Below are 12,883 nucleotides of genomic sequence, written 5' to 3'. Positions count from 1 at the left end.
GATCAGCCCCAGTTCCTGCACCTTGGGCCCTCAGATCAGCCCCAGTTCCTGCACCTTGGGCCCTCAGATCAGCCCCAGTTCCTGCACCTTGGGCCCTCAGATCAGCCCCAGTTCCTGCACCTTGGGCCCTCAGATCAGCCCCAGTTCCTGCACCTTGGGCCCTCAGATCAGCCCCAGTTCCTGCACCTTGGGCCCTCAGATCAGCCCCAGTTCCTGCACCTTGGGCCCTCAGATCAGCCCCAGTTCCTGCACCTTGGGCCCTCAGATCAGCCCCAGTTCCTGCACCTTGGGCCCTCAGATCAGCCCCAGTTCCTGCACCTTGGGCCCTCAGATCAGCCCCAGTTCCTGCACCTTGGGCCCTCAGATCAGCCCCAGTTCCTGCACCTTGGGCCCTCAGATCAGCCCCAGTTCCTGCACCTTGGGCCCTCAGATCAGCCCCAGTTCCTGCACCTTGGGCCCTCAGATCAGCCCCAGTTCCTGCACCTTGGGCCCTCAGATCAGCCCCAGTTCCTGCACCTTGGGCCCTCAGATCAGCCCCAGTTCCTGCACCTTGGGCCCTCAGATCAGCCCCAGTTCCTGCACCTTGGGCCCTCAGATCAGCCCCAGTTCCTGCACCTTGGGCCCTCAGATCAGCCCCAGTTCCTGCACCTTCGGCCTTCTGATCAGCCCTCAGATCATTCCCAATGTATATACTTTCAGACCTCATCCCCAAACCCTGTACCACTGTAGGTTTGCAAGTGGGCTTTTTCTCACAGTACACCAACATCCTCAGCTGCCAGCGGGCTTTTAATAATGCCAGGGAGGTGAGTGGGCCATGCTTTGTAACTGGCAGCCTAATAAGCTGTCAGTAACAGAAAATGCAAGCGCAAAGAAGGTCCTGAGGGCTGCCAAAACCTGTATTATGTACCTCTTTGTGACAGCAGCTGTTTGCAAATTCCCCGTTGTATTAGTTTATTTAAAGTACCTCCAAAAAGCTGATCCCTCCTAATGTAAATTTTGTGATAACCATTGATCTTTATTTTTCGAGATGAATCATCTGTTAATGCATCGGACTCTAATTCCAAGTTTAAATTGACAAGCATGAATGCTGCTTGAACCTTTTAGATTGTTTACCTGGGGTAAACTTACCACTAGTAGACTGATCCTGGGACATTAATGTCACTGAAGCAGACAAAAGTGACGCTAAACGCTCTTAATTGAGACATGTACACACTATAGAGGGAATTGCTTAGTTCGTATTTCGTGTCTGAGGTTTACAACCACTTTTAATCCAAATATGTCTGTAGCCAAAATATTTGTGCATAATGGGTAAGGGTTTGAACCACTTTTAGGTTTGTATTACTGCCCAGGTTTCCTGTGGAGGTGCATCCTCTGTATTTGTTCCATTGTTACTGGAACAGAATTGGATGTGAACAGGAAGCAAAGAGGACATTTTCCAAATGGAGGACATTAATATCTTAACAATTGTCACTCTGGATTCCTTGTAATTCTTGTTCTATCTCCTGGAGAGGAAAAGAGAATACTTTCTGATGAAGCAGAGGGGAAAAAAGAAGGGTTTTAACATCTCTCAACATATTCAAAACTAGAAAAAAATGTTTTATCATTAGATCAACTTTAACATATATACTTTTTTGTGGATTAATCTGTAATTTAGTTCTTCAGACTCTTTTAAGGAGAGTGTCGGCATTATAGCAAAATTACTTTGATTATCTACACCAGGGATATGCAATTAGTGGACCTCCAGCTGTTGCAGAACTACAAGTCCCATGAGGCATAGCAAGACTCTGACAGCCACAAACATGACACCCATGGGCATAGGCATGATGGAACTTGTAGTTTTGCAAGGAGGTGCTGGAGGTCCGCTAATTGCATATCCCTGATCTACACTATTATCTGCAAATAATCAACAATGGCTTGTAGGCAAAAAATTGGTTATAGAAACTGGTCACATGAATGTAAACTTTATAAGTCAGGCATTATGTAACATTTAGCTTTACAATGTCTGAACTCAAGTTCCATTATAATAGATAACAGAGTGCCCTAACAATGAGTGGGGGGGTCAAAGAAACATTGGTCTTGAAGCTATTGTGATTCAGGATAAATCATTTACTGCAGACATTTCTTCTTTTATTGTTAGTCTTGATAATCTGACCTGTTACTGACACCAAAGCCCTGTTATATGCACCTCCATGCTCGTCTGGCTTGCAGACATATACAGGGAGCTGTAGAACTGAGGGAAAACGGCAGCAAGAGACAGAGGTCCTAAGCAAAAATTGTGTGGAAAATCATTTATATGGAATACATTTGAAATGTTTTCACATTGATGTAGTGTTTTAGTACAAATGCCCCTTCTTACTTTCAGTTTAACAAGATATTACAATGTAAGTCACTGATTTTAGTGGTGCCCCTTCACATCAATGAAAATACAATTGCAAAGCGACTTTGAGGAGGTACAGGTCCCATAGACGTCAATGATATCATACCAGAAATGCATGTAAATGCGTTTGTGTGTTTTTGCCCACGTTTTGCGTTGGTGGTTAGGAGCTGGCGCCCCCTGGTGTCCTAACAACCAATGTCTCATCCCTGATGTGGACCTACATCACTGGACAAAGTGACTGATTGACGATGGATGTACATCACTGGGATCATTTTTTTTATTTTAATTAGGGACTTGTCAAAACCAGTTTTATTTTTCTTTTTTTACTTTTTACATTTGAAGGGGAGCAGGATCTATGAGCCCCTTATTGTTAAAGTGGGCTTTTAGATTTCGATAAGCCCTGCAACCACGTGGGGGGGGGGGGTGGCATGTTTCCTGGTTCAGGTGCAGTGGGGAGACCATCCTCGTCCAAGATGCTGTGCGTTTCTGTGTAAACTGTGTGGTCTGTGGTCTGTGGTCGTGATAGAGTGGTGGAGGTGAGCAAAGACATTTTCATCAGTACAGACTGCTGAATAGCTTCCCTTTGATTGCCAAGAAACAGGTAGTGTTAATTGGTTGGTTGTATTTATTGTGTCCAGCAGTCTTTCATTTTAAAACCGTATCCTGTTGTATTTTATTTTATTTATTTTTTTTTTTATTTTTTTTACAAATGAATCCTGTTGTTTTTTTAATAGAACAAAATGATTCTATAATCTTTCAACAATCTTTCTGGTTTTGATTGAAATATTTGCAAAGCTTCTATAATCTATACAGTTGATTCTGCATGGTTCATCTCTTCATAACTGTTTTTTTTTTCATATTCTTACTTCATAAGCTTAAAATTTACCTACAGCAGTTAAAGAGGGAACAGCCCCATTAAATATGCCCTCTTTGTAAAAAGGGGCTTATACATGGGCATTTTGGATCATGTTACATTCTAAGAAAAAGACTGTTAGTAGGTTGAGTTTTGCATCAAATAATCATGATGGTTGTACATTGACTGTGTTTATACATGTATGTTGAATTCACAAATCTGTTTTTACTGTTTTCCGATCAGATTTGGCTATCCCCATGTATTGAGGGACCCAAGCTTATTACTTATTAGTACATTGGTGTCCTTTAAGTTAAATATCGTCATTATTTGCAAGATTTAAATTGGCTGTAGTATATCCAAAAGTTTTTCCAGTAGTTTGCCACCAATACATAATTGTATTTCTACAAAATTAAAGTTTGCCTGTAGGAATGTAAAAGAAACAAAAAAACATAATTGCCACCATTTTAATGCAGGCATCATCTTTACAGGTGTCAGCATACCTTTATTTCTCTTCCAAATCGCCCTAGAGCCGAAACCCAGGATTCTCTCTTATTCAAATACTGACTCTATTTCAGAAATCAGCTGTTCTGCTTCCTGTACCTTACAATTGGATCTTTAGTGTGATGGGTATTTTAAGTAGCCAATAGTGAGACATGTTTGGGCCAAAGTACAGACTTGTGTAAAGGCCTAATTTGCATAATGGGCTCCCTGGGTTTTGGGGCTTCTGGCACAATTGTCAGGATAACTAAGGCTCGATTCACATCTATGCATGTTGCTTTTATACCACGATTTTGCCACGTTTTGCGATTTGTGTGTTTTTTCTTTCTTCTTTTTTTTTTTTTTAACATTCACTGTATATAGCTGGTTGCTAGAGAGCGAGTCGGGAAGCCGGCCGTCACGTCCTTAACAACCAATGGGTCATCAGCTGTCAGCGGGCTTCTCTGCTGACAGCTGAATTGAAAAAAAAAAAAATTGCCAGCTAAAAAAATTCAGGAAAAAACGGCGTGGATTTGGAGGGGACACCCCCACGCCAAAATGGTGTGAGGTTCCCCCCCAAATCCATACCAGACCCTTATCCGGGCATGCAGCCGGTAGGTCAAGAAAGGGAGGGGACGATCGAGCGCCCCCCTCCTGGACTTTACCAGGCCGCATGCTAGCTATATATATATATATATATATATATATATATATATATATATAAAATATCTGCCCCCCCATACACCAAAGCACCTTGCCCCCATGGTGATGGGGACAAGGGCCTCTTGCTGACAACCCTGGCCGGTGGTTGTCAGGGTCTGCAGACCCCGACATGTTAATGGGTATGGTACCCCTACCCATTCACCAAAAAAGCAATGAAATGTAAAAAAAACCAAGAACCGATATTTGACAAGTCCTTTATTAAAAAAAATGGCTCCGGGCTGTCTTCTTGTGCTGTCTTCTCCTGGATTACAGATGCTGTGTGTGTGAATGCGCTGCTCCCATCTAAATACGCTTATATCCTATCCATAAAGTGCAAACTTATTCCATATACAACATGAATCCATATAGAATCATTACATTAGAAAAATAAATTATATCAAAAATTATATCAAAGAAATCCAAAAATTCAATAGTTCAATGATGTGTATCACATGTGTAGCAAAGTCTCCCAGTGATGTATTCAAATCTTCTATCAATTGCCGTGATTGGCGTGCTCTTGTGCTAATTCAATGTACTAGTGACTTAGTGCTCCACCACCACCTGTGAGATTGGCCACTCACCAGATGTTTCTTTAAAACTACACCTTTGGTTCATTCATAGGGATAACCACTCCACTCAAAGGGAACTTCTTCAACAGTTATGATTGGACCTTAGTGTTCCTCATAAAACATGAATAAAACGATCATCGCGCAATACCGTTTAAACTGTTTATTGTAAAAAACAAATAAAAACTGTGCACTCACATTTATATGTGCCCTCGAGCCGGCACAAAGCTATTCCAACAGTTAGTTGGAGCTGTCTTCTCCAGCACCACTGTCTTTTTCCTCGCTGCTGTCTTCTTTTCGCTGCCGGTTACCCAATAAAAATAAAAAAGTTTGTCCTGAGGCTGTCTTCCTCTGTTGTGATGTCCCCCGTTGTCTGACATCTCTTGAATAGCCATGGGGTGTGACCATCCGATGACGTTAACTGGAGAGCCAGGCCCCTTGTGACGTCCATTCCAGATTCCAATAAGCCCCCCCGCCCGTAGACAGACAACCACCGGCCAGGGTTGTCGGGAAGAGGCCCTTATCCCCTTCAACATGGGGGCAAGGTGCTTTTGGGGGGGGCGCAGAGTCCCCACTGCCCCAAAGCACTCACCCCCCTCCCTATGTTGAGGATATGTGACCTGGTATGGTTGAGGAGGAGAGGGGGGGAGCTCGCTTGTCTCCTCCCTTTCCTGACCTACCGGGCGTCACGCTCGGATAAGGTTCTGATATGGATTTTGGGGGGGACCCCATGCCATTTTTTTTTTTTTTGGTGTGGAGGTGTTCCGTGTAAATCCATACCATGCCGTTTTTTTCGCCAGCAATATTTTTTTTACATTCAGCTGTCAGTACGCAGCAGCCAGCTTCCCAGCCCGCTCCTTAGCATCCAGCTATATACAGTGAATGTAAAACAAAGCGCAAATCGCGGTTGCAGTAAAGTGCAAAGTTATGCAAGTGTCTTTTCTGGTTCATTCTGTAACCCAGCACACCTAAGAGCTGCATGTCCCACCTTGTAACTGAATATGGCTGTTTTAATGTTACCATATATACTATATATATTCCCCCCCCCCCCCCCCTCGGTTTATACTCGAGTCTCCTTTCTCACCATGTCCATTTGCAGCCTTACGATCTCCCGGCTGTCCTGTCAAGGTTTCTGCCTGCAGTGTGGTAATGAAGGGTAATGGTCTGGGGGAGGAAGGAAGGAATTAATTCTCTACGATCTCCCAGCACTGTGATATGTTGTCTAGTCAGCGGCCGTGCAGTGTACCAAAGCCCCCCATCTCCTCGTCCTCATCCTTGATAGGCTGAATACTGACTCCCTGCTGGGAAACTGAGTCAATGTTCCGTCACAGACAGAGGAGGAGGCTGGGCTTTGGTACACTGCATGGCCGCCGACTAGACTACAGCAGTTCATCTTCAGCTATTTTCAGTGGCTCTGTTGTGGTTCGTACCGCGCAAGTGCTGCGCCTGCGCAGTATAGGGGGGGCATTATCCGCCGGGGGAACTTTTTCGGCAGGACACCGGGAGATCGTAGAGAATGAATTCCTTCCTTCCTCCCCCAGACCATTACCCTTCATTACCACACTGCAGGCAGAAACCTTGTCAGGACAGCCGGGAGATCATAAGGCTGCAGCTGGACACAGGCTGCGCCAGGAGATCAGGTACATGAGGCAGGGAGCTTTCCCTGATGGCCAATTAAACCCCACTGCAGATGCCTGTAAACCCCCACAGTAAATGCAGCGTTACATAATTGAGGACAGTGAGGCTGAGGCATGCTTTTGGGCACAGTGAGGCTGAGGCATGCATATGACCACAGTGAGGCTAAGGCATGCATATGGGCACAGTGAGGCTGAGGCATGCAGATGGGCACAGTGAGGCTGCAAATGGGCATTGTTGACCCTCTTTTCCACTTACAGTAGCTGCTGCATTTCAGCTTATACTCGAGTCAATACGTTTTCCCAGGGGTTTTTTTTTGTAAAATTAGGTGCCTCGGCTTATATTCGGGTCGGCTTATACTCGAGTATATACGTATATATATATATATATGTTCTTTAACACATGGACAGATCTTGCCCACCCCAAACTAAACTTTTCCTGTTGTACTTTACATAGAACGTCAAGTTTTCCTGGCCACATGGAAAGACATACCTAATGAAAATGAGCTACAGTTCCAGATCAAGGATTGCCATCTGAATGCAGGTTAGTTACAATGTTTCTCACTTGACTCAGTTCACATTGGGTGAATAAAATGTACTTGCACTTTGTGGTCAACATCTGTTGCTGGTATTATTAGACTGAAAATTAACATTTACATATAGCTGGATAATTTAGAAGTGCGTTGTAAAATAATATCGCCCAAGGAGCTGCTGGAGGGTATAAGGGATGCATATGCTTCAAACCTCTGGAGTGTCTTTGCAGAGCTGAGTGCACTTGTGTATCAGCCTGCTGCTGATCTGTGTATATCTGAATCACGGGCTTTATCTGTACTAAGCCTATAAATGTTTAAAGCGATTGTATACCCTTAGGAAAAAAAAAATGTAAAAAATAAAAACCCTGTAAGGCAAAGGCATAATGAGCTAGTATGCACCGCATACTAGCTCATTATGAAGTACTTACCTTAGAACGAGGTTCCTGTATCGCAGGCAAGTCCACGCCGAGGGAGCTGACATTTTGCCCTCTGCGTGTCTTCCAGGTTCGCGGCTCCAACGCTGTGAGTAGCCGGAGCCGCGATGACGTCACTCCTGCGCATTTGCGTGGGGGTCTTCTTCCCGGCAAGACCTTCAGCCAGGCATTCACAGCGCATGCGCCGCTGATGTCAGCTTCTGTGTGCAAAGTGAATATCTCCTAAACCATACAGGTTTAGGAGATATTCATTTTACCTACAGGTAAGCCTTATTATGTTAAAAAATGGGTATACAACCACTTTAAGTCAATGGCATGTACAGTATACCACAAAAGTGAGTACACCCCTCACATTTTTGTAAATATTTTATTATATCTTTACATGTGACAACACTGAAGAAATTACACTTTGATACAATATAAAGTAGTGAGTGTACAGATTGTATAACAGTGTAAATTTGCTGTCCCCTCAAAATAACTCAACACGCAGCCTTTAATGTCTAAACCGCTGGCAACAAAAGTGAGTACACCCCTAAGTGAAAATGTCCAAATTGGGCCCAAAGTGTCAATATTTTGTGTGGCCACCATTATTTTCCAGCGCTGCCTTAACCCTCTTGGGCATGGAGTTCACCAGAGCTTCAAAGATTGCAACTGGAGTCCTCTTACACTCCTCCATGACAAAATCACAAAGCTGGTGGATGTTGGAGACCTTGTGCTCCTCCACCTTCCATTTGAGGATGCCCCACAGATGCTCAATAGGGTTTCGGTCTGCAGACATGCTTGGCCAGTCCATTACCTTTACCCCCAGCTTCTTTAGCAAGGCAGTGGTCGCCTTGGAAGTGTGTTTGGGGTCGTTATCATATTGGAATACAGCCCTGCGGCCCAGGCACAGTACATGTTGGCATTCATTGTTCCCCTAATGAACTGTAGTTCCCCAGTGCCAGCAGCACTCATACAGCCCCAGATCATGACATCATGATGCTTGACTGTAGGCAAGACACACTTGTCTTTGTACTCCTCACCTGGTTGCCGCCACACATGCTTGACACCATCTGAACCAAATATGTTTATCTTGGTCTCATCAGACCACAGGACATGGTTCCAGTAAGCCTTAGTCTGCTTGTCCTCAGCAAACTGTTTGTAGGCTTTCTTGTGCATCGTCTTTAAAAGAGGCTTCCTTCTGGGACGACAGCCATGCAGACCAATTTGATGCAGTGTGTGGCGTATGGTCTGTGCACTGACAGGCTGACCCCACCCCTTCAACCTCTGCAGCAATGCTGGCAGCACTCATACAACTATTTCCCAAAGACAACCTCTGGATATGACACTAAGCACATGCACTCAACTTTGGTCGACCATGGCGAGGCCTGTTCTGAGTGGATAAATTCAAACCAAAAAAATACTGCGCTATCCCTAGATGTAATCCATAAAGATAAATGTGTATCTGTGACAACAAAAAATTGTTGATGCTGCTGCAACCCTAAATGTGAGACAACCTCCACTTTTTAATACTGTATATAGAAAAGGCTGCGCTGCTGATATTAGGTGGGTGCAATTGTGAATCACTTAGATAACCACAGCTGATGTACCCATATGTGATAAAAAACAGTGAAGAAAAAACTATATTGTTGACAAAAACTTGAACTCAATTCCCACAAATAAAACATAAAACATTAATCATTATGTGTGAGAGGTCAAGAACGCAATGAAATAAGCAAAGTCCATATAGAAAGTTTCTTGCTGAAAAAGTCTTTCAAAAAAAGAAAGAAACACCAATCATCCAAACGATGTGGGGCATGCAGTGTTGTCGCCCTGAGGAGCGTGATGATAGAAAAATTCCTCCACCTCAAACCAGGCTGCCCCTTACTTGATCTCTTATTAGGGAGATCGTATGAGCAAGTGGCTGTGTCCCCCAGCCACAGGGTCTCTGCTGGAAATGAGTCTCCAAGGGTCACCACTCAGGGGGTCCACTGGATGGTACATGAACGCTCGGTTCCCATGGAAAAATACAAAAGGGAAAGCTGCAAAGAATTACACAAACAGGAGAAGTTATGACCATTCACCTTTATGACTGAAAGCTAGTTTGACTGACTGACTTGCTGACAGCCACTTGCTCATACAATCTCCCTAATAAGAGATCAAGTGATCTGGTAAGGGGCAGCCTGGTTTGAAGTGGAGGAATTTTTCTATCATCACGCTCCTCAGGGTGACAACACTGCATGCCCCACATCGTTTGGATGATTGGTGTTTCTTTCTTTTTTTGAAAGACTTTTTCAGCAAGAAACTTTCTATATGGACTTTGCTTATTTCATTCAGTTCTTGACCTCTCACACATAATGATTAATGTTTTATGTTTTATTTGTGGGAATTGAGTTCAAGTTTTTGTCAACAATATCGTTTTTTTCTTCACTGTTTTTTATCACATATGGGTACATCAGCTGTGGTTATCTAAGTGATTCACAATTGCACCCACCTAATATCAGCAGCGCAGCCTTTTCTATATACTGTTCTGAGTGGAACCTGTCCTGTTAAACCGCTGTATGGTCTTGGCCACCATGCTGCAGCTCAGTTTCAGGGTCTTGGCAATCTTCTTGTTGCCTAGGCCATCTTTATGTAGATCAACAATTTTTTTTTTCAGATCCTCAGAGTTCTTTGCCATGAGGTGCCATGTTGAACTTCCAGTGACCAGTATGAGAGGGTGAGAGCGATAACATAAAATTTAACACACCTGCTCCCCATTCACACCTGAGACCTTGTAACACTAACGAGTCACGTGACCCCAGGGAGGGAAAATGGCTAATTGGGCCCAATTTGGATATTTTCACTTAGGGGTGTACTCACTTTTGTTGCTAGCAGTTTAGACATTAATGGCTGTGTGTTGAGTTATTTTGAGGGGACAGCAAATTTACACGGTTATACAAGCTGTACACTCACTACTTTACATTGTAGAAAAGTGTCATTTCTTCAGTGTTGTCACATGAAAAGATATAATAACATATTTACAAAAATGTGAAGGATGTACTCACTTTTGAGAGATACTGTACCTCTCTCAGTACACATGCTGCAATCTGCATTTTACTAATAGGACCACATGTTCTACGTGCAAGTGCCAGTTTGGCGATTGTTCAACATCCTATTTTCCAAAGCATTATGTTGCATATTCTGTTTGCTTGCTTTTGGAGTACAGTTGCGACATGACTGTTTTCACAAAGCACAATATAGAGCCTTTCAATGAATGCTTAATAGAAGGTTTAGGATTGAACCAGGGAAATTCAATTTCAAACGTACACATTTGATCTGTTAATTTGAAATGCCAGAAGGAGGAACATTGAGACAGAAAGAGGCAGACATTGATTCCACTATATAGCAATGTTAAAGCCAAATTCTAGGCTAACATCAGAACCCATGTTTGAAATCCCAATTTGATATCTGTCTAACCTTCCAAAGGCTTTGTAATTCCGTTCATTCAGTCTCATTTGTTACTTCTGCTAAGTCCTGTATTCTATGGGACCTTCACTGCAGTTGAGCAATACAGAGTGGCTTAAGGTATTCATATCCCCCACTTAGTATTGTGCCACCTTCAGGAGTACACTAGGTAAAACCAAAACCCCCACACTGTGAAAAAAAGCTCAGTTATCAGCCTAATGTCTAGGGGTTAAAACTTAAATAATGAACTGCAAATGGTGAGTGTGGAGGCTCCAGGGTTCTCTTCAGTGGAGTTACTGTTGGGTTTAGGGGTCAGTGTGCTTTTGGGACATCCTCCCCAGTTCAGATGCCACTGAATGCTCAGTTTAGGGCAATATGCCCTGTGTAACGGTCTACGTGGGCTCAAGCGGGAGGTGCGGGAGCCATTGCTAGCCGATACAAACACTCTGCGCTGGGTGGTAGTAAAGACCATGAGAGCCGCAGCTGCCATCTATAAGGGTGCATTCCCTTGTTTCTGCAGGAAATAAGAAGGGCTGTTTATGGAGAAGTCAGTCCTCCATTTCATCTCCAACCTTCACCTCTCCCTCCAGAGGTTGTCAGATTTAAGTCCAGCATTGAGAGACTGCAGGCATAGGGAATAGAGATTCCCATTGCAGATTCAGAAAAATTCTAGACTGTTTACTCAAACATCTTCACAGTGTTCAAGAAGGGTGGAGCATGACCTGTCTTGGATCTCAAAGCATTGAAAGATTTTGTCAAAATTTGCAAGTTCAGGATACAATTGATCTGGTCGGTAGTGGTGTTCCTGTATCAGGGGCACCTTCTGCCATCTATCGATATCAAGGATGCTTTCTTCCATGTACTCATGTATTGGGGGCACCAGCATCTATTGCACTTCACAATAGGGGCGGAGCATTATCAGTTTACAGCTTAATCACTGCTCTTGTGGTGCACCAAGTGTTCACCAAAACATTGGCATCCGTGTTCGCCGTCTTGAGGTCAAGAGTGATGCTATATGTTGTGTACCTGGATGATCTATTTGGAGCAGAGTCCTATTTGAAACTGGAGTCCAACCTGTCTATCACCATTCAGACTCTGGAGGATTTGAGATGGATCTTGATTCTTGAGAAGTCCTTGCTACTTCTGTCACCTGATCCTGGATACCAACCAGGCAAAGGTGTTACTTCTGTTGAATAAACTAAAATTCCATGTTCAACTACTGCATGCTTGTAGGTGTTGGTCTATTCATCACTGCATGTGAGTTTTGAGGATCATGATAGCATTTCGAAGCAGACCCTTATGTACAACACCACTCCAGGAAGTTGCAGCATGAGATCCTGTCACGGTGGAACAAGACTCTTCTGTCTCTGGACAGGGAGATCAAGTCATCGGACAGAATAATTTCTAATTTGCTGCATGCACTGTCTTCTGCTGCTGCTTGGGAAGTCATTTCTTCCTCTTTGCTGAAAAATGACAACAATGGACGCCAACTTGTGCAGCTGGGGGAAGGACTGGGTGTCTAGTCCACCCAAGGTTCTTGGGAGGTAGGAAGAATCCCTGTCCCTCATCAATTTGCTAGAATTTCAAGTGATTAGGTGGGCTTTGCTTCACTGCCCGCACCTACTGGGGAGTTACCCTCTGCAGGTGCATTCAGACGACACCACAACAGTGGCATACATAAATCCAAGGATGTAAGGAAGGTACCAGGAGTGTGCTGGCAGCAGTGCTGGACCTATTTTGTATCCAGAGTTGGGCAGAGAGTCATGTGTCTCCTTTCTTGGTCAAAAAGTCTTTATAAGAGTTAGTGGATGCGTCATTCTGAGGTTATTCAATAAATCTGCCCGTGACTGGAAACACCAGATGTCGATCTTCTAGTGCCCT

At 43.9% G+C, this 12,883-nt stretch overlaps 1 protein-coding gene across 2 annotated transcripts in view; it reads left to right on the top strand.

Moving 5' to 3' along the window:
* Positions 1-12,883, top strand: part of AP2B1 (adaptor related protein complex 2 subunit beta 1) — a 187,396-nt gene that overhangs the window by 151,336 nt on the left and 23,177 nt on the right. For both annotated transcript variants that reach the window (XM_073615227.1, XM_073615226.1), the window contains one exon: positions 7,067-7,153. In XM_073615227.1, coding sequence (XP_073471328.1) covers positions 7,067-7,153 — 87 coding nt within the window. The remainder of the gene's footprint in view (positions 1-7,066; positions 7,154-12,883) is intronic.

The sequence above is a fragment of the Aquarana catesbeiana genome, linkage group LG02 (genome assembly GCF_042186555.1).
Source record: "Aquarana catesbeiana isolate 2022-GZ linkage group LG02, ASM4218655v1, whole genome shotgun sequence".
Lineage (NCBI taxonomy): Eukaryota > Metazoa > Chordata > Amphibia > Anura > Ranidae > Aquarana > Aquarana catesbeiana.
Note: the sequence above shows the minus strand (reverse complement) of the source record. Positions and strands in the feature narration are given on the sequence as shown.